Here is a 22176-nt window from a genome sequence, read left to right as displayed (position 1 = left end):
GAGCTGGAGCCCACCGGAGCGCGCGCCGGGGAGCAACCGTACTCAGCCGACGCCGCGGCGGGGAGCGCACCGGGCGGCTCAGGCGCCGGCTTGGAGGGAATTGTTAAAAACTCAACACTGGATTTCCACATTGCAAACGATTTCCCCCTCTGAAGGTCCCCCCCAAAAAATCCTCTAAACACTGCAACTCTGTCCCGGCTAGGAAGGGTGGCCTGACTGCTGCCCTGCATCCGCCCGGGAAGAGGGCGGCCCGACGCCTAAATTGCGCCCCTAGAGCAAAAGCCAGGCAAGATCGCAGATGTCCCGGGATCCGCAGAGCCGTCTCCCGGGCATCTCCCAGACCCTGCACGCTCCCGTTAGACGCGCCAAGGCCCGGGCGGGATATTCCTCCTCCTTCTTTAGAGGAAAAGTGAACTCTGCAGGCACGGCAGGAGATTTGAGGAGGAGGGCCGGGGGGAGGGGGGGGGCATTCCGTCTGTAAAGAGCTCCTTACACCGTCCTCGAGTCTGGGAGCCGGCAGAGGACGATCTAAAATCAAAACTGCACAAATCCGATGTCACTTGCCCACCGCCCGAGCCTCTGCGTAATTAAATTCGTTTCTGTCTGAGAGTGGGAGAGAACTGACGGAGCGAGCGATCTTTCGGTGGAAAATTCCACTTTCGTGCGATGCCCGCTTGAACACTCGCAGACACACACGCAGACACACGCGCGCGCACACACACATACGCACGCACACGCACACGCGCACACCCATTCCTCTCGGGTCTTTGTGGCTCTTCGCTTTTGAAACTGCTCTGAAGCTCTCGTTTCTGTTTCAGAAGGAAACGGGGAGGCTAATTGTGGATCTATGTAAGCATCACATTTTTTCAGTCATAACTGATAAGTTTCTGAAATGCCTTCTGCATTGCAAACATGTGCATCTTAATAGAAAACATCGCTTTGCTAAATCACCAGTTACAGCCGCGCAGAAAGTACTCCAGGAGGAGGCAAACCCTCCTTTCTTCCCTTGGAGAGATCCGCCTGGCTCGTTCTCTTCCTCTTCTTCGTCCCCCTTCAGAATAGGGGGTGGGGGGTGGGGGCTGAGAGTATTACTTTAAAAAAAAGAGGATCCGTGGAAACCCCTGCCTTACCTTAAGAAATCGAGCCAGCCATCGTGGATGATGGACGGGTCCAGCTGCAGAGAGAGGAAGTTTTCATTCACTGTCCTCACTGGGCTCTTGGTGCTCACATCAAGGAGGATCAGCGTCTTTGCCTTCAGCCCTGGCGCTCTGGCTACAGGCGAGGGCCTCCTGGCTGCAGCTTGGGAGCCCAGGGAGAGATGGAGCGACAGCGCGGCGGAGAGGGCCACCAGGGCTAGGCACGCGGGGGGGCGGGAGCTGCTGGAGGGCATGGCTGCGGGGCCGACACCGAGCACCCCCATTCAACGCCTCGCTTTTAAACCTCTCTTGCTACAGGGGCTCGCTGGTGACTAATTGTCCTTATCTAAAGTGTGTGTCTGTCTGCCTTTTTCCCCCCTTTTTTTTCCCTTCCTTTTTTTTTTTCTCCCTCTCTCGCTCTTTTTTTTCCCCCCCCCCCCCTTTTTTTTTTCAGTGTTTTGGTGCTGGTGGAACGAACTCACGCCCCGAGCCAGCCTTCTCGGCGACTCGTGCCAAGAGCACTCGTTCACCAGCACCGCCCCTTTAAGAGATTTCGACTGCAGACATTTTTTAACTTTTTAAAGGTAAAGCGGCGGGGGGTTGGGGGGTGGGGTGGGTGGGGGCGGGGGAGGAGAAAGGGGTGGCGTTGTACCCTCCTGGTTTAACCCTCTAGGGTCGGGAAGGGGAGCGGGGAGGAACCGGTGCTGGCGCGCTGGGCCCTCGGTTTGCCGGCCCTTCCCGCGCGGCACCGAGAACACCGAGCCAGGACCGTCCGAGCTCCAGCCCGGCCAAGAACCCCGATCCAGCCCCGGGCGCTCCGGGCAGCGTCCGCACCCGCTCGGGGCCCTTTTCTTGGGGTTGCAGCAGTCCCCGGCGGGAGGCTCACGTTGCCGCAGGGTCCTGCGGCGACAGGGCTCAGCGGGAGACTCGGCGAGCGCGAGCCCGGACCTCGGCGCAGGAAGCCTTGTCTGGCGCCGTCGGGGCCAAGGGTGGGCAGCTGGAGAGTCCCGCGCGGCCAGGTCAAAGGGCACCTTGGCCCCAGGTGAGCAGCAGGGCGTGATCCGCCCAAGGGCCCCAGGGTCGTAGGGGCTTTAAGGGAATCATAGAGAACCGCCCTGGGCTTGGCAAGTCTGGGCGGCCGGGCGCCCATTGGAACCACCTTTGGGCACTCAGCTCCCCTGCACAGGCCACTCGCCTCTCCGGCCCCTCCTCGAGGGCAGCCCCTGGCATCACCCCTCCTGCCCACATCCGTGAGCGGCCCCTGGGTGCGAGAGGGCACCGGAAGTCCGACGCTGGCCCCTCACCCCTACTCATCATGCCCCCACCCGCTGCAGTTTGCAGACTGTGCCCTGGGTTCCCTTTAAAGTGCCGGGGTGTAGCTGTTCGTTGGGTACCACATTCAGCTTTTTCCCGGGACGACGGGGGGCCTTCTACTTGGCAGACAGAGAAAACTGCTTTATGCGAAGCGTTCTCGAGCCTCCTTGGTATTGTCTGCCCTCGGGCCTCCTCAGAATCTAACAGGCAAAAGCCTCGAACCCAAAGCAAAACTTTCCCAGGGACAGACACCTCAAGAGGCAGTCTCTGAACCCAGCACACACTGTAATGGCAATTTGTCTGCCCAGTATGACACACACACACACACACACACACACTACTGATGAATCTGAATAGCAATTTGCCTGCCCAGTATCCCAGTATCTCTCTCTCTCTCTCTCTCTCACACACACACACACACACACACACACACAACTGATGAATCTGAAGAGGACTGGATTCAGTGACCTTCCACCAAGCCCCCTTCGGTGCCTCTGCCCATGTAAGATACCAGAAATTCAAAGGTGTGCTTAGGTCAGACTGGGAACTATCACGAAGACCTTCTAAGTTATATTATTGAAAGATATTTTAAAACCAAGATAATACTGGAAAATTTAGATGTGCGCTCTGGCAGTGAAAGGCCTGCTTTCTCAGTTCCTGAAAATGCCTTCCACATCTAGATCCTTTCAAATATGGGGGTGGGGGTAGATGGGTGAGGTAAATTCTAAAAGAAATTACTGTAATTTTTAAATATAAACTAGGTACCTCCTAGAGACCATTGCAGCCGGATGAGCAGACTTGCTTATTTTGCATCCCCAGACCCGGTATTTAGTAGGCACTCCATAAATCAATTAGTGGTCTATCGAAGCATGCTGTGCAGTGTGAAATCAAAGATTGCTCTTAAGGAAAATGAGTGGGGGATACTTTTGTCACAGTACATTGTGTTGTGATACGGGTTTCTTTTCAGTAATGTGTTTCCCCAGATATTAGGATTTTCTTGGTCATCTCCTTCAGGAAATACTTGCCTTGCAAATTCAGAAGCCCCTTCAGTTAATTTACTATAATCAGAATGAAAACAAATAAGCAGAAACTGTGTGTGTGTGTTTCTGTTTGAAACAATGAGCCAGGTTTTCCCAGGGCTAACCTCCCTCTTTTTAGGAGCCGCGTTAACTGAGACCAGAGGAAAACCATTTGAATGAGATGCAGTCATTGACCTCCTGATATCAATCAAGTTAATCTACCCTTCAAAAATGCCTACTCCTGTTGTGACAAGGGTGAACTTGGGTTTGATGAGAATTTGCTTTATTATAAATTTTACCCACAGTTGTGTACTAGCGGGACTATTGTGTCACAGTTTGATGCCACAGTTTGTATGTAACCAGAGTTTGTATGTTTTCAACCAAACCTGTTTGTGGTAGGAAAACTCAAGGCCAACCAAACACAGCCCGGATTGTCTTGCTCCCGGATGAAAACCATCCCGTCTAGCCATTGAAATCCTATAGTCATGTCCAGCCTCAGGACATCGGGGCCAAGAGAGTGATTCAATAACTTAAGGAGCTCCAGGTCACCCGGGTGGATGAGCTACTTGTTTGGTCCTTTGGTCTAGTTTGGGTACAGATTTCCAGGGCTTCTCTTCCCATGTGATGCCCCTGTGTGGTTTTTGCCTCACATCTCATCTAGTCCTAAATCATGTGCTATACTTACCTCATGATTAATCAACATCCGAGCTCAATGCTTTCATCTCCTCTGTTAGATTGCAATTTCCTCGGGGACAAGAACTAAACTTTTATATAGACTCTGAACTATGAGGAACTGGATCTGCTGAATGGTTCTTCTAGATAAGTTCCTTTAGTAGCTAGGAGTCTCAGTTCCCAGAACTATAAGAAAATGTCATGATTCACTGAACCGGTGATTTCTGAAATTTGAGATTTCAAGATAAATATTAGTGGGGAGGAGCTGTTAGATGTTTGCCAACTTTTTATTTTGTCTAGTAAGGACCTTAAAAAAGAATTTTTCAACTACTTATCACTCTTACGTCTCAAAAGAACTGAATTGTTTAAGATCCAAAAAATCTAAAATTACACATCCAAAAAAAAGAGCTGGCGTTTGAACTGAAAAAATTTCTGTTATAGAAAAGCCACTACATCTATTGTTTGGATCAGTTCACCAGTGGAAACATGCCAGTGATAAGCACAGGTCCTGTAGCCGATGGCCGGAAATACTGACAGACCCTTGGCTTATGACTAAGTGCTTCATGGCATACCCGTTGCTGCAAGATGTGCATGCTTTTTAATGATAGTAGTCTTGACACAACGATTCCTTGTGAGTCTATACCTTTTCCCCACCTTCGGCCCATCACAAACTCATTGGCTCTATATGCTACCTCCCTTTCCTTCTATTAAACACTCAATGCCCAGTTGGCTGGTAGCAAGAGGAAAAACAAATCTTTCCACTGGAACGAGCACTGGGAAGCAAAAGGATACGGCGTCCAGTCCACCAGGTCATTACTACCTGTGGTCTTCTCCCTGGTAACTACCTATGGACATCATCTCCTCAGGGCAAGTGCTTAAGGCTAGATAGCTGACCTTTCCTTTATCTTCTTAATTAATTCTGAGTGGTTGATAAAGTTCATTATTATTCATAGTTTCCATATGAGAAATTTACAGCTCAGATATTCAGCAACTAGCTTATGGTACACAGCTCATAAGCAACAGAGCAGCACTGAAGCCCAGAGCTGCTTGGCTCCAGAGCCTGTGCCTGTTATTAACCACCACACTTCAGCACGTGACTAACATAGGACAGTGTATGTTAGTTGTCAGTGTATATTTGGAGGGAAAATAAACCTCATAACTGAGAATAGGCAGCCTGGAGTGTGAATACTGACTGCAAGATCCATGTTTTGTGACATTGAGTAAGTTTCGACTGCTCTAAACCTCAATTACCTACACTGTACAATTAATATCTAAGAGTATGAATCAGATAAGGTTACATCCACTCTGCCCTATGAGTTGAAATCGATGCAATAGTGCAACACCGGCATAGAGAACATGCTTTATAAAGTCTAAAACATTGCACAATTGCGCTATTTATTTCCTATTCATTCTTATTCCCTCTGCCCCAAACCTGTCATAAATACACTCCTTTAATTGATGACTGGGCTAAAAGTTATGCTCTATTAAATGACTAAGTGGTAAACTTGAACCAAAAGGTCAGTTCTATCAAATAATGATGCCAATAAATGTAGTGATCAGTTGAGTCCATGCTACATATTTTACCCAGGCAGGCTCGTCTGCTTGTGATTAACATCTTAAAGCAGGGGAACGGTTGCTTAGGCTTTGCAGGCCTCCTTCGTGTTCCACCAGGAAACCAGAGACGGAGAGAGCAGAGAACAGGGCTGCAGCACCCTGGTCCCAATGTGTGTGAACTGTCACCAGAGACTGAGGCTCTGCCCTGCCTGGAGGAGCAAGGGATGGCAACGCTTTGTTCATAAGGAAGGCTGAGGGGGAAAGGAATGTCTAACTACGATTGTCCCATCCCGTCATATAAGAAAACTCCGACTCAATGGCCTTTATTCTCACTTCTGTCATCAAACAGTGACTCCGTGTGGAAAGACATACTAAATGTAGTTTATTCTGATGGACTCAATTTGAAATCTCATAGCATGTCTGGGAATAAGGAAGGCAGTTACTTACTGGACATCTTGAGGTGGAAGGCCAAGTAACAGAAAAGTGAGTTTAAATGATTCAGGTTGAATCACACATGTTTCAGAGACTATCTTTTTGCCTTTCTCACATACAGGTACATCCTGAAAACCTTCATATTGTACTTGGAAAATGCATGGCTTTACACTTCCAAAGCTCCAACTTTAAGGGTTCATAATTTACTGTCTGCCAAGGTGGCCTTTTTTTGGACAAATTATTTCTTCCAGCTGAGTCCCAATTTCCTCCATCTATGAAATAGGCACAAGCATACTTCCCTTAATATGTGTTGTAAAAATTAAATGATATGATGTGTTTTTAGTACCTGGCACATAGGTGCTACTGAATAAAGGTCAGTTTCCCTCTCTTGCTGGGTTTCATGTGGACATAAATGTAATTTGGATAGATAGGGCAAGAAGAAATGATTCACCTGAAACCTAAAATTTGTGTATGCTGTATTAACAGTAACATATGTATGCTATTCATAGCGCAAATAGAACGGACTTTATTCTCATAATTCAGGTCCGGAAATTAAAAGTCAAAGAGTTCAAAATGCTACTTCTTGAAGAACTTGACAATAAAACCAGCTGCAATAATTGATAACTAGATTACAGTTTTGGTAAGCTTTTTGTTGGGAATACCAGAAAACTTCTACATATAATATGCCTGGATAAAATATCAGATTTTCTGTCATATATTCTGCCATTTAGTGTGTTTGTTGGCCTCAAAAAGTGTGGAGCTATGTTTGTATAGGTCCCCAAATTATAACTATAAGTCGGTTCTGACAAAACTTGAATCTTTTGTTGTTGTTGTTTTCTTTATTTTTTATATAAAAATCATATCTCTATAAGCCATAGAGGAACCCTGGTGAAGTAGTAGGTTACACCTTGGGCTGCTGATCACAAGGTCAGTGGTTCAAAACCACCAGCCACTCCAAGGGAGAAAGATGAGGCTTGCTACTGAGAACCTAATGCCAGGGGCTTAAGTGGAGAGGAAATGTTTTGAGAATGATGAGGACAATGAATGTACAAATGTGCTTTACACAATTGATGTATGTATGGATTGTGACAAGAGTTATATGAGCTCCTGAAAATACAGGGAATCCAGGGCGGATGAGCCCTACAGGACCAGTGGTGTGAGTGGCGAAACAGGGAGGGTAAAGGGAGAGTGGGTAGGAAAGAGGGAACCGATTACAAGGAACTATATGTGACCTCCTCCCTGGGGGACAGACAACCGAAAAGTGGGTGAAGGGAGACGTCGGATAGGGCAAGATATGACAAAATAACAATTTATAAACTATCAAGGGGCTCATGAGGGAGGGGGGAGCGGGGAGGGAGGGGAAAAATGAGGACCTAATGTCAGGGGTTTAAGTGGAGAGAAAATGTTTTGAGAACGATGTACAAATGCGCTTTACACAATTGATGTGTGTATGGATTGGGATAACAGTTGTATGAGCCCCTAATAAAATGTTTTTAAAAATCCTAAATAAATATATATTAATGCAGGAAAAAAAAGATAACTGGATTAAACTTTGAATTATTTAAACTTTAAAAAAAAAAAGTTACTGTCTCAGAAACCATAAGCGACAGTTCTACCCTGCCCTATTGGATTGCTATGAGCCAGAATCAACTCAATGGCAGTGAGTTTATAAATCCTATCTTTATTTATTTTAGGGTGTTGGAAAGATTTCATATAAACTTACAAATATTTTACTATAAGCATACATTAAAATACACAAATCATTGTAAAGGATGATCATAAGTACAATTTGACATAACGCAAATGGTCCTGTAAATTAGGAGCGGCCTGCATTTTCTTCTGTTCCCTGGGCTAATAGCAAGCAGACTTAGATCTTTTTAAATACCCTACTGTCTTTAGTTCATAACAAGAGAGTTGAATAAATTAAAAGAAGGCTTACCACCATTTCTGTCCGTTCCTCAATAATCAAAATTGACTGATAGATTCTCTTGATACATACTTATTCAGGTGAGTATCTGTCTCTGTCTGAATGGACATCTAGACCCCCCCTAACCCTTTGAAGCAGCTCTGTCCTCAATAAGTGGCTCTAGGAAACGATACCAGTTATACTAACCCTTACCAGCCTTTCCTCTCACCAGGGTTTCCCCATCTCTCTCATTCACTGTGGTCCCTGTGGGTGCGTCCACTTGACCGGGACAGGATCCCCAATGGTTTGGGAAGTACGACCCCATGACATAGGCCTAACACATTGTAATCACCTCCATACTGGAATCAGTCAGCTCTAAGAAGATTTGGAGGGGAGGCAACACCCGTCCTGAGATCACAGCCCTGCTTTCAATGTAAGTTGACACTGTTTCCAATATAAGTAGAAAGGTTTGCTTGCTTGCTTGTTGCTGGGTCGAGATCCTGCATCTGGCTCCTTGGCCCTCGGGTTCTTTGGATGTGAGCCAATGACCTGCTGGTATATTCCTTGCTGATACTAGGAGTCAACAGAGGCCTGCCATCTGACCCACTGACCTTCGGTCCATTCACCTCTGCACACACAAGCCTGTCATCTTCCTGCCAATCTTGTGTTCAGTCCCCAGAGCCAAGAGAGTTAGGAAAAGCCTGCAGCCTAGCATCTGCCCCATGGAGGACTTCGAACCGGCATGGACTTGGGCTTACCTACTTCTCCAACTATGTGGCCCATTTTCTTAACATAAATCTCTCTCTCTCTCCATATAAACACATAAGCTGCACTGGTTTGACCTCTTTCGTGGACCCAGCTCACAACAGTCACCTACAGGCATCAGTGCGTGGATGACACTTAGGAAAGACATTTGGTTTTTCTAAAACCTGGCCAGCACAATACAATAATATTTCCTATATTCTAATACAGAAAAATGACATGAACTTTTAGGTCAGTGAATCTTAGCCCCTAATCCATATTAAAATCACTTGAAGGGCTGTTAAAAAATATTGATGCATGGGCCTACATGCAAATAGCTGATTTGAAGTGGGGCCTGGCATATCTGGATCCCTAGGGATTCATCTCTATTGACATCTAGGCTCAGAGCAAATTTAGACGGCAAGGTTACCATGTCGCTCACATTTATTTAATTCCTATGTTTCAGGTAACAAGCAGCGAGAATCCCTAATGGATATCTCCAAAAGGATTTGGAATCGATTCCCTTCTGAAAGCTAGAGAGTGAGACTCCACATGGTGAAGGAACTACTTCAAAGGAAAAATATGCAAGTAATAATACACATTCATTTAACTTTAAAGCATCCTCCACAGATCATAAAGTCAAGAAATATGTCGGCTTTGTACCACCGGATTGGCCGGGTTTGAAATATTGGTAACACTAACTGTGAATGCAGAGAACCTTTTCGTGCTGATGGGACTGTAAACGAGAAGTTATTCTAGGGCAGCAGTTCTCAAGCTTCCTCATGCCGCGACCCTTGAATACAGTTGCTCATGGGGTGGTGACCCCCAACCATAAATTATTTTCGTTGTTACTTCATCACTGTCATTTTGCTACTGTTACGAATCAGGCAAGCCCTGTGAAAGGGTTGTTCGACCCCCAACAGGGTTTTGGCCCACAGGTTGAAAACCGCTGTTCTAGAGAATGATCTAGCAATATTTCATGAGATTATGTGTATACTTTAAGACCCAGCAATCCCACTACGATATCTGAACCACAGAGAAACAAAAGGCTTGCAAAGGGACCTGTATGGGGCTGTTTGTGATGCACTGAAGGGTCCGTGAGGAGGGAGGCACGTAGATGCCCGTCAAAAATAAAATTAGAGCAGCAGCTGGAAGCAATGAATATGCTTTTGTTTGTTTGTCAACTTTTTACCGTAAATTGGGCGATAGTTTACAGATCAGATCAGCTCTCCACTCAACAATTCATACACGTTTTGTTTCATTTCACTCCCTGCAACCCCCACCGTACAACATCTCCAATGCCATTTCCCTCTGGGTTTCCGGTTGCCAGTCTCCTTCTTTCTGAAGTAACCCTTTGATCTTAAGTTTTTTATTTTTCCACATTTGTATTCCTCATTAGTATTATCATTTCCTTTATAGACCTGTCCATTGCTCGGTTGGACATTGAGCCATGGTGATGAGATCATCATCTCAGACCTGAAAGTACCTACTTTAAGGGGTTCAGGGTCCCACCAGTCTCTGTCAGGCAGTAAGCCTGGTCTTTTTCATGATTTTGCCCTGCATTGTTCTCCCGCTCTATCCAGGACCTTCTAATGTGATCACTTCCGGAGCAGTTGATAGTGGTAGACCAGCACCATCTAGTTCTGCTCGCGAGCGCTGTAGGGATGGACAGGTGTGTGGTCCATTTGTTCATTCAACCCATTGTTTCCTAAGTCCTCAGTTTTCATCCTTCGTTCCTCTGACTAGGAGAGCCCAGCAGTTGCACATTAGACGACGGTGCATAAGCCTTGACGACTCTGGTCACGCTCCCCACCAAAATAGATGGAGAATAGTGTGTGGATTATGTCCAGGGACCCTTGGTGTCCTCCAAGCCCATGGCCTTGAGTCCTGGGCCCAGTGACTCATTCCCTCACGATTGTTGGCTATGTTGTGGTTAACTGTTAACTACAACGATAAGTGAGAAACAAGAGCCAGAATGAGATTGGTAGGGCAAGAAGAGTACAAATTAAGCACACATGAAAGTTGATTTTGTAAGGATAAAAAAATCACAGAACGGATATCAAATACGTTAAAATTGATGAAATGGAAGAAAGAAACGAACCAGTGTTCATATACCTTCTCCTGCATTCACGACAGTAATTAGTTCATCTTTCCAGGGAAGGAAAAGGAGGTACATTTACAGAGTACTGGCTTTAGACAAGATATATCCCACCACCCACATCTTGGGACCCAAAATGAGTGAGAGCCTCCTGTGCCTTAGAAACGTTATAGTCAAGCTGCAAAATGGGACTGGTTAGCGAATCCATTTGACCAGTTTAGTGAAAACTCAACTATGAAGCTGTGAGGGATTATAAAATGATGGCTTTATACTAATTTGTATAGATACAGGGATCTATTTCTTGATACATATGTAATTTTCCACCACAATGAGGGCTGAAACATCGCACACTTTAATGTTACATTCCCTCTCCCCCACACCCCGCCTTTTTTTTTCCTTCACGTGTTCCTGGTTTTTACTTTGGGAACAAGTGAAGGGTCCCTGATGTAGAAATGCTGGAGCGCCATCTGCTGGTGGAAATGTTTTGGATCCCCTTCTTTAAACAAAAACCTCCGCGACCTTCCAGGACGAAGTCAAACTGGCCTGTGGTTTCCATAAACTTTCCATCGTTATGGGAGTACGGGGTCAACTATGAGTTGGAATTGACGCGCGCGACGGTGGGGAGTCAGACGTTTCTGTCGATCCGTTTTGAAAACCTCACCTATAAGCTATTTGGGCTTGGTGAGATCTTAGAGATCATCGAATCCTGGTGTTTGGTTTTCTACAGCAAACGCGTCCTTGAAACAGTTTCATGTCCTCTGTTAACTGCCACAGAAGTGTATATAGTAATACTTACAAAGCAGCCTTGTCTAAACGTTTCCACACAGGCCCATATGTACTTCTTTAAAAGGCTCTGTGAGGCATTTCACCCTTTTATATAGGGTATTTCGGAGGAAAACCATTTCACTTGGCTTTACTCTTTATTTGAAAACTTCGAAGAAGTTGTTCAACGTCTCTGAACTTCAGTTTCCTGGTGAATTGTGAGCGGTATTCTAATTTCCATGTGTGTTGTAGGAATTAGTTGGGATGGATGGATTCATAAAATGAATAGCAATGCCCAAAAAAGGGCTGAAGGAAACCCCGAATAATACTTTCAAATATCCTTCTATTCCAGCCACAGAGAAGCCAATAGCTATAATAAGAGATTGTCTTGTTTATCTGATAGTTAGATTTAATATAAATGGCTTAACAGATCTAAGACATTTATTATGATTATTCCCATAAGAAAATGGAAATGGAAAGCAAAATTTTGTTTTCATCATTTGCCATAAATATGCTGTTACGAGTTCTGCTCTATGGTCTTGCTAGTCACTGTATGATCCACATATCTAGGAACAGCAGCATCACCTGGGAGCTACTTAAAAATGAAGAGTGCTCAGCCCTGAACCCCACCCAGACTTGCTAAACTGGAATATACAAGTTAACAAATTCATACATGATGTGCATTAGAATTTAAGTTGGAAAGCATGATCTTGGAGGGCAGCAAACAGAACCTAGGCTGCAGCCTCATCGTAGGGTTTTCCAGGGCTAGCTCTGTTCTGCACTCTCTTACATTTATGCAAGTTTTAGCAATCAAGCACCAGAATGTCTTCAAATCTTTAAAACGATAGTAAGCTCATTGAGTTAGTTAATTGTGCCAGCCTGGCCGATAATCACATGTGGGTCTGGTTGAAAGGCGGAGGGATAAATGGGTGGTGAAGCCTCGCCTTTCTAGTTCTCGGGTCTCTTGTTTTGTGATGGTTGCATCGGGTGCAGCTGCCTTAGCAGTTCCCTGCTTCAGCTTGCAAGATTGACTTCCTCCAAGACATCCCCAAGGAGAAGCCGCATGGATCTATCCCGAGGCAGCCCTGGGTGCTGGAGCAGCCGTGTGGAGACCCTTGCCAGTGCTGAGATGCTTACATGTTCACGGACTCAGCTTTCCTCCTGCAGTCAGCATCATTGCCTCTGTTTTGTGAGGTGGAGGACTTTGTGGACTGGTGTTGGGTTAATGGGTTAATGTTGGATTTGTGGGCTTGGGCAGCATTGGGTTGGGATGTTTTTGTGATGCACCTTTTCTTTACATAAAACTCTCTCTTATACGTGAGTTGCTGTGGATTTGTTTCTCCAAAGTACCCAGACTAATACACTCATCAACTCAATTAGCACCCGGCCATAGACGGGAGGGAAGACAATGTAACGCCTCCATGTCATCAGTCAAATGGCCTCCACATCCAGAGATAAAATAAAAGTGGGTCAGCAGTCCAAGGCCTACGTGCTTAGCGTTTCTGTTCCCAATGATGAACAAACCAATTGTAAAATATGTGTCTATGCATCTCTGTGCGAGGAGCGAAGATGAAATGGCAACTGCGCACCTCACAAGGGTCAGCATTAAGAAGGACCTCCAAGTTGCTGGAAATCCAGGTAGTAAAAATGCATAAACAAACTGGGCATGGGCCCATCTAAGCCTTCCACCCAAACGGTCCAAAAACATGCAACGTGCTAGTCATATTCTGTGAAAACAAAAGCAGTCAGAAGATACATACGTAGTACCTGTTATGCATAAGGCAAGGTTGAATTGAAAAACAAAGTCATCGCTATTGCAAAGAAAGAATGCACATGCGAAATCGTGTAGGCAAGCAAGTTGGCAAAAGTTGTTCTTGCCGGAGAAGGAATCAATATGAAAATAAACCTGCTAACACCATAGGCTCTTTCTTCGGAATCTCAGGGATGAAATCTACCTCCCCACCGATGTTCTAAAAGGGAAATTTCTTGAGCACTTGTTAAGTGCCAGGCACTGTGAAAAACACTTTCATGCGTTATCTCATTTACTATTCATAGTATCATGATAAGTTCTAATAGGATCGTACATTTTAAAGAAGAAGAATGCCATACCAAAGGAAATAGACTTTGAAGGGTGGGAGGGTGTGTTAGTCTGGGTAGACTAGGGAAACAAATTCATGGACACTGATATGTGTATAAGAAAGAGCTTTATATACAAGAGCAATTGAATATTGAGAAAACAGCCCAAGCCAGATCAAGTCCATAAGTCCAATATTAGCCCATATGTTCAATACCAATCTATAAATTCCTCTTCAGACTCACACAACACATGCGATGATGCTGAATGCAGGAAGATCACAGGTCAGTGGGTGGAAAATCTTGTGGAGCCAGTGGTAGTATAAGCATCTCAGTGCATAGCTCCTCCAGCTCATGGCACTAGCATAGCTCCACGTGTCTTTTGCAGGTGGAATGTCTCGCAGGGAGTGAGCATGCGTTCCACCTCCAGTGAGCTATTTATCTCCTTAGCGCCTCCAAATGAGGTCATCAAACTGACTGACAGGCTAGACTCCACCCCTTCACTCTTAAATCTCAAATTGACAACAGATTATGTAACTACCACAGACCATGCCTTGTCAATTTGACACTTTCACAAAACTCTTTAGCCATATATAATTTTCAAACAAACAATAATAAATTCATATCTGTACCTCATAGGATAAAACTAAAATGCATAGAAGTCATATATGTGCCACCCTTATATGTATAGATATATAGATTTATACAGCACAAAGGAATATAACAGCTAATTAGTCCACAGAGCAGTACAGAGGGCTCAGTTTAACTCACTTCCCTGGAACAGTTAATATACTGGAAGTCCTTCAACTCACAAGGCTGCTGGGTCCAAGGTCAAGGAAACAGCTGTCTTCCCTCAGGCAATGCAGGCAGTCTGGCCACAAGCAACAAATAGCAGAGCTAGTCACCAATAGTCAGCAGCTCAGGATAGCAGGCCCAGATGGGATATTGAATTCAAGCATGCATGACAACAGGATCCACCAGCCTCAAGATCAAGCGATGTACTGTATACACCAGCAGTGTGGCGAAGCAGGTCTTAAAGGAACCTCAAGCTCTAGGGACACGAGTTGGCTGTCCCACAGGTAGCGTAGCTCACAAGTTGAGGCAGAGAACTAGCTAAAGCAGCCGCATGCTGGTCCAATCACCAGAGAGCAAAAGAGAGAGGGGTTGGCCTTTCTGAACCATTTATTTCTTTGCCCTCCAGTCAAACGGTGACCTTATTAATCCCACATGTTCCTATCGGCCAGGTTGGCACAATAAACCTGCCTATCACAGAGGGGTAAGGAAGGAAGGGCTAGAGGGTAGACAGATGTTCACTAGGGTGAAAAGAAAGGTCATATTCTACCAGAGGGAGAAGGGAAAAATGGGAAAGCTAGTGGGAGGCTTAATATGTTATTTAAATTGTTGAGTATAAAAATGATGATCTGAAATGTAAACACCCACCTAATTCACAATAAAAAGTTTTTAAAATAAACCTTAGAGATTAAATAGCATGCCTAAAGTAACATAACTAGTAAGTATCAGCTTAAAAATTCAACCTGGCCTGTCATTCCATAGTCTACAACTTGGCTAGTCTGCATCAGTTTACGCAACATTTACAGGTTTGTATTCTGAGTTAGTAAACATTTTCAACCAGTGGGCAAACCCACTGCCATCAAGTTGATTCCAACTCACAGTGGCCCTATTCCATGAATGATACCTCCATTGTCAAAATCAACTCATCCCAAATTTGTGTTAGAACACCAAAAATCTCAAGAACTTCCCATATTTTCCCGTAAGAAATATTGGAAAACCAAAATTATACTTATAAACTCATTTTTCCAGGATGTTAACACAAAGTGAACAGTCCTGGGTTGTGGAAATACTCACTAAAACATCTAGACACAGTAAACACAGGAAATAAAATTAACTTACTGTTCATTATGTTTTCTTGTTTAAAAACCCATGGGTTTTTCAGAATGATACACTAATATGGGCTTCACTTTAAGAGCCCCACTAACATCCCCCACAGCAGAGCAAGCCTCGCTTGTTGCCCGGCAATGCCTTTTCCTCTTTAGTAATGAAACTCCTATTGGGCATTTCCACCCCCCAAAAAAAGTCTGTTTCGTCACAGTTGAACACTTGCTGGGAACGAAACCCCTCGCCTCCACATGGGCTGCACATGCAGCCGCATATGTACTACTTTCCTCACATTTCCCCCCCAAAACACTGTGAGCTACTTTCATCACATTTCCCCAAAAAAACACTGTGATGACCTGGTTCAAATTCCCCAGTGATTGCTTTGTTTAACACTATCATGCGTCCCAGTTTCCCTCGTAGCCTTACTGTTGGCATCCCTGTCTTTCCAGCCACGTTTATGCTATTTTATGCAAAGTACAGAAAACATAACCAAAAAAGCACAGTGACTACTGTGTTAAGGCACTACTAACACAAGCACTATATGTTGTCATGTCAGATTTTCAACTCAACTATGGAACAAAGTTATGAACACCGAGCAGCATGGTTTGAACTTGGCTGTTCGAGTACTAGGAAGTTTGAGCTTGGACCTATTCGACAATCAAGGTGCTATCACTATATAGCGTTTCCTTGGCTCATCTTTCTTCCGAGGAACAGTTAGTGGGTTTGAACCGCCAACCTTGTGATTCGCTAGTCTAGCGCTTACCAGACAGTGCCACCAGAATTCCTTTTAAAACATTTTTATCAGTTTTCCTTCCACAATCAAATTGATCATCTCTTCTACATAGAGCACTGTATATACTTGTGTCTAAGCCGAGTTTTTCCAGCACATTTTTAATACAGTTTTTGTGGTAAAATTAGGTGCCTTGGCTGATATTCGAGTCGGCATATACTTGAGTATATCAGTATATACTTGTATTTTACATAAAGCATATTTGACATCCCTTTTCAGAAATATTAATTTTCTTTTCTCTTGGTAGCTAATATTTACTGATATTTAAAGCAAAGACGATAACTCTGGTTGTGCTCATTTTCCTTGCAAATCCCATGGTTACAGAATAAGGCATAGGGGATCTGGTCCCTGGAAGCCTTCCCGGAAGTCCCCGACACGTGTGTGCACAGTCTTGTTTGTGCGCAGTCTCCTCCTCCAGCGTGCCCTCACTGAGGAGAGCGCAGGTCTATTTAGAACAGCAGGAGAACAGGAGGGGTTCACATGTTCACCTCAGGGTGGTTATAAGGATCGATGATAAGTCAAAAAAGGATGAAGTAGTATAGGCCCTGTGAACTCAAAAAAAAATTTTATCAAAATTCCACAAACTACATTAGGTGAAAAAGTGGGGAATAAAATTCATATTAAGCAGTATATAAAAAACTGAGGCAACAGAAACAGAAAGCTCAGATAATATGGAAAAGGGAAAGTAAAATCAAGAGATGTCCCTTTTTTTAAAAATACATAAATGGGCTTATTCAAAACAAAACTTGTTTAAACATGTGTCTGTGAACAATGGATGCCTTCAGACAATTCTCTCAGGAATACGCTTTTCTTAGTCCTGTTAGAGGGCCTTTAGAAGGTGTAATTATAGGATGGGCACCGGTACAGAGAGGAGCTGGAAACACAGGGAATCCAGGGCAGATGATCCCTTCAGGACCAGTGGTGTGAGTGGCGATACCAGGAAGGTGGAGGGAGGGTGGGTTGGAAAGGGGGAACCAATTACAAGGATCTATAAATAACCTCCTCCGTGGGGGACGGACAACAGAAAAGTGGGTGAGGGGAGACGTCGGACAGGGCAAGATATGACAAAATAATAATTTATAAATTATCAAGGGTTCATGAGAGAGAGGGGAGCAGGGAAATGAGGAGCTGATGCCAGGGGCTTAAGTGGAGAGCAAATGTTTTGAGAGTGTTGAGGGCAGTGAATGTTACAAATGTGCTTTACACAATTGATGGGCGTATGGATTGTGATAAGAGTTGTATGAACCCCCAATAAAATGATTTTTTAAAGGTGTAATTAATAGTGGTTTCTTATTTCTTCATGCTGGGTATAGATATACACACATGCATGCACGCGCACGAGAGAGAGAGAGAGAGAGAGAGAGAGAGAGAGAGAGAGCTATAAAACAAGAAAAGTTCTCATAACCTACCCTAAAGTTCAAAGAAATGAGTTTTACATAAACATGAGTAACAGAAAAGATGATAACCAACTTAATCCAGAAGAAAAGTTTTCACTCCAGAAAAGACCAACAGTCAATAAACTGCCTTAATGAAACAAAAAGTAAAATTAAAAAGGGTAAAAAAATTAAAGAAGTGACAAATACATAAAATAGGTAAAGAAGATCTAACATACTCCTAATAAGAGTTCCTGAAGAAGAAAACCGAGCAGTGGGATAGAACAAATATGAAAAACCATCATTCAATAAAACGTTCCTGAAAAAATAAAACTGCATATGGAAAAGCACATTACCTCACAGAATGACCATTCCCTAGACTTAGCCTAGTCACGCTGTGACATAAAAGAATGGATGAAAAGGGAAATAAAAGAGTATGGCTTAGGTTTAAAAAAATCAAGATACTTGTAAGAAGACAGATGTTCATCAGGTTTCAGCAGCAACACTTTTTAAAAGAAGATAAGTAAGATCCTTAAGACCCCTAAGGACAGAAAATGTGAACTCTGTGCCTTGTCAGACTGGGGACGGCTTTCCTTGGTTCCTGCTTCTCTGTGTAGGCAGCATCCGCGCACGGCGGAAGCACAATCGCAGAGCAAAGTAAGCTTTTATGCGTGAAAGTCAAGGTCTCGACAGCACATTCCCACAGACAACCCGGGCCACCTCTGGAGGGCATGGAGGGAGACACGTGGGAACTCAGAAAGGAGACAGCGTGCCTTCCGCGGGCAGCGGAAGGGAAGGGGTGGCAGTGGAACCTCAGCGAGGGGGGCTGTGTCTGCCACGGATGGAGGGCAAAGGACCGGGACAAGGGGCGCCGATGGAACCAGAAAGGAAGCAGTGAGACCGCGCCTTCGTTTCTGACGCCCTCCTTGGCAGGCCGATCCACCTTCCACAAGCCCTCGCAGGGTTATATATATTGGATGTGCGTGCGTGCACCTTACAGCTTTGCTGGCTCTGACTGCGCATGCCCGAGCTTTTGGGTCCTTTATTGCATCTGTCTGTCCCCAGAGTCTTGTGATATGTGCCTGCTTTATTTTTGGAAGGGCCTCCTTTCTATTTGTGGCACGGCCAGCTATTCTTTGTTTGGTCAGGGACAACACCCTATTCCCTAACTTCGTGCCCAGCATATCCACCCAAACTGACTTTTTATTATAAATATCATGGAAAAACTGCTATAGGCAGTGAAGAATCAGGAATGTGGTTTCCATGAGCCTTTCCAGAAAAGGGTGTTCGAGAATAAACTTTAGACAATCCAAGTGACTGCAAACACATACAGAGAAAGACTAGTAGATACTTAGTAGCTACTTAGACTAAGCAAAAAAGAAAAAGACTAAGAGGTAGTTATAAAGGACAGAATACAGCAGGTAATGGCTATGTGGTGTAACAATGTATTCAGTAGAAGAGGCCTGTTGCTTGACTAGTTATTAATAGTTATTAACTAGAAGTAAAAGGATGCTACTTCAAATCAGGTGCTGGGCAAAAGGAAGTGGCGGTTATCCAGCGGAAGTCAATACTGCTTACATTAGAAAGCCAACAGACCATAACCACATAACTAATGAACTCAATTTTAGAAAGCTACTAAACTTTTAAGTACAGCTTGTTTCACTGATTTGACTTTAAAACAGCGTAAATAATTTAACTATAAAAAGGTAATTTTTAAAATGCTGTCCTTAAAAATTGAAAATAAAGTGAAAAAGCAACCTAAATGTGTCTCCATGTGGGGACATAAGTCTAAGCCTATAAGATTGGTTCAGCGCCTTCCAACGAAGGCAGCTAGGGCCAAACTGATAGCGCATGACTCGACTACCCAACCCCTCCCTGTAGGGAGACCTCCATCCAGGACCCTGGGAGAGAGGCTACCCCTCCCTGGGCTGACCAGAGAGAGGTGGAGGCAACACCCTCTTCTTGGCATGCTGCCTGAGAGCAAGATTGTCTGTATCCTTGGTTAGTGATCAGAGAGCAGTCAACCGAGGCTTGATCTATGTGTGGATTCTGCAAATGGATTTTGGGGTGCCACTGCCATCCATCCATTTTGCAAACCAGGGTGCTCAGAATTTAAGCTCTAGTACAACTGTTAAGTGTGTAATGTGGGATAAAGCAAATTAATTTTTATGAAATCTCTTCTCTCATACCCAGATAAAGATAAGGATCAAGTTCTTGGCATGGGGCTGTTGTTAAGTGGCATCAAGTCTGTTTGACTGACAGCAACCCTGTGGGCAACAAAGTAAAACTCACCCACTCCTGCAACATCTTCCCAATTGTTGCGTTTGAGCCCACTCATTACAGCCACTGGATCGATCCAACTCCTTGAGGGCATTTCTCTTATTCACGGCCCCTCGACTTTACCAAGCAAGATGTTCTTTGCCAGGGACTGGTCTCTCCCGATAACATGCCCAAAGCCCACAAGATAATGTCTCCCCAATTTCACCTCGAAGGAGCAGTACTTCTTCCAACACAGGTCAGTTTGTCCTTCTGGCAGTTCACGGTACTTACAATATTCCTGGCATCAGATGTTCTCTGGTATTCCTGATCCCTGGTCTCACTTTCACAGACATACGTGGCGATTGAAAAGACCATGGCTGGGGCTGGGCACACCTTAGTCCTCCAAGGTACGTCTCTGCTCTCTGACACTTTCAACGGGTCTGTGCAGCAGAGGGCTTCACTGCACTACACCCTTTGATTTCTTGGCTGCTGTTTCCATGAGCCCATTTCTTCTTCCTAGTCTGTTTTTAGTCTGGAAGCTCGGCTGAAACCTGTTTGCCATGCGTGACCCTGCTGGGTGATACCAGTGACGTCGTTTCTAGCATCCAGTCGCAACATACAAGTCACCACAGTACAACACACTGACAAGAGTAGGTGAGTTTGTAGCACAGAAGAAAAAAATAAATGAATAAACCTTCAAACTCACTGCCATTGGGCCGATTCCAGCTCACAGCAATCCTCTAGGTGAAGGTAAAAGTGCCCCTGTGGATTTCGGAGACTGTAATAACGCTTTACAAAAGTAGAAAGCCTCCTCTTCTTCCTTCACGGCGGCTGGCGGTTTCAAATTGCTGGATTTGTTATTAACAGCCCAATGTTAATCACTAACACAGCATTTCTTTAAAGACCAAGATCAATAAAGTCCCCGTAAGTCCTGCATTTGAATCAGAAGTATTATTAGTGCGCACTCAGGGCGTAGTTCATCTTTACATGTCGTTGTCTCACTAACAAATGTAATGTTCTAGAAAAGTGTTCAATTTTCACAGTTGAAAATGTACTTGTGTAGAATGAGTACATACTCGTAATTTTTAAGACATTTGCTTCCAATCCAAGATTTTCCTACTACACATCAATCCCTTTCATATATATTTCAAGTGACCTATTAGCCCCCTTTTTTCTCCCAAGTTCTCATCTGAGCATGCACAGCCTCATCTAAATCATATTTTAACATTCTTTTCATGCATTCCAGACTTCAAAAAAACTGCCTGTCATTAGTAACAGCAGACAAGAAATAATGTGAAGGTATATTCTCTGCAGGGCTTATTTTACCAGTGACAGTGATTCTGTACTCACACCCCTCACTACCACTGGGTCAATTCCGAGGCAAAGGGACCATACAGGAAAGGGTCCAACTGCCCTCGTGAGCTTCCGACACTATAATTCTTTACAAGAGTAGAAAGCCCTGTCTTTCTCCCTGAAGAGCAGCTGGTGGTTTTGAACTGATGACCTTTAGATTAGCAGCCCAACTCATACCCAGTGTGCCACAGGGCTCCTAACTCTGTACACAGAGAGACAACGTCATTTCTGGTTTTGTGGTTTGTGGTTTTATTTTTTCAAGCCACGAGGATACCACTTAGAATAGATGTACCCTAAGGCACCACATTAAATACCAAGAAGTGACGTAGGTACTGCAAAGAACATTGTGATATAAGAAATACTATCCTATTATACTGAGACCCTGGGCTGTTTAAACCATTGACATGCTCAGCTACTAATTGAAGGTGGAGAGTTTGAGTCCACCCAGAGGCACTTTGGAAGAAAGACCTGACAATCTACTTCTAAAGCAATCCCCGTTGAAAGCTCTTTGGAGCAGAGGTCCACTCTGGCACACAGAGTCTCTGTGTGTCAGAATCAGCTCGACAAAAAATAATATTGGATTGGAAGCAAATGTCTTAAAACCTATGACAGTGTCCCAGGTTATCCTAGGCTAGTAGGCTTCCTGGTGGCGCAGGGGTTATGCAAGGTCAGGAGTTCCAAATCACTAGGCGGAAGACGGCCGTTGTACTCCCATAAACAGTTACTCCCGGGGACAGTGGTACCCTGTCCTACAGGGTCCCAAGGAGTTGGAATCAACTCCATGGCGGCGACTTTGGT

General features: G+C 44.5%; 1 protein-coding gene across 1 annotated transcript in view; it reads right to left on the bottom strand.

Moving 5' to 3' along the window:
• The window catches only part of HPSE2 (heparanase 2 (inactive)), a 668247-nt gene extending 666827 nt beyond the window's left edge, over positions 1–1420 (bottom strand). Inside the window, exon 1 of the mRNA XM_004701008.2 lies at positions 1131–1420. Within this exon, the coding sequence (XP_004701065.1) occupies positions 1131–1420 (290 nt within the window). The remainder of the gene's footprint in view (positions 1–1130) is intronic.
• Positions 1421–22176: the final 20756 nt, after the last annotated feature.

This window comes from Echinops telfairi, unplaced genomic scaffold (genome assembly GCF_000313985.2).
Source record: "Echinops telfairi isolate 266 unplaced genomic scaffold, ASM31398v2 ScPeMD7_70;HRSCAF=299, whole genome shotgun sequence".
NCBI lineage: Eukaryota > Metazoa > Chordata > Mammalia > Afrosoricida > Tenrecidae > Echinops > Echinops telfairi.
Note: the sequence above shows the minus strand (reverse complement) of the source record. Positions and strands in the feature narration are given on the sequence as shown.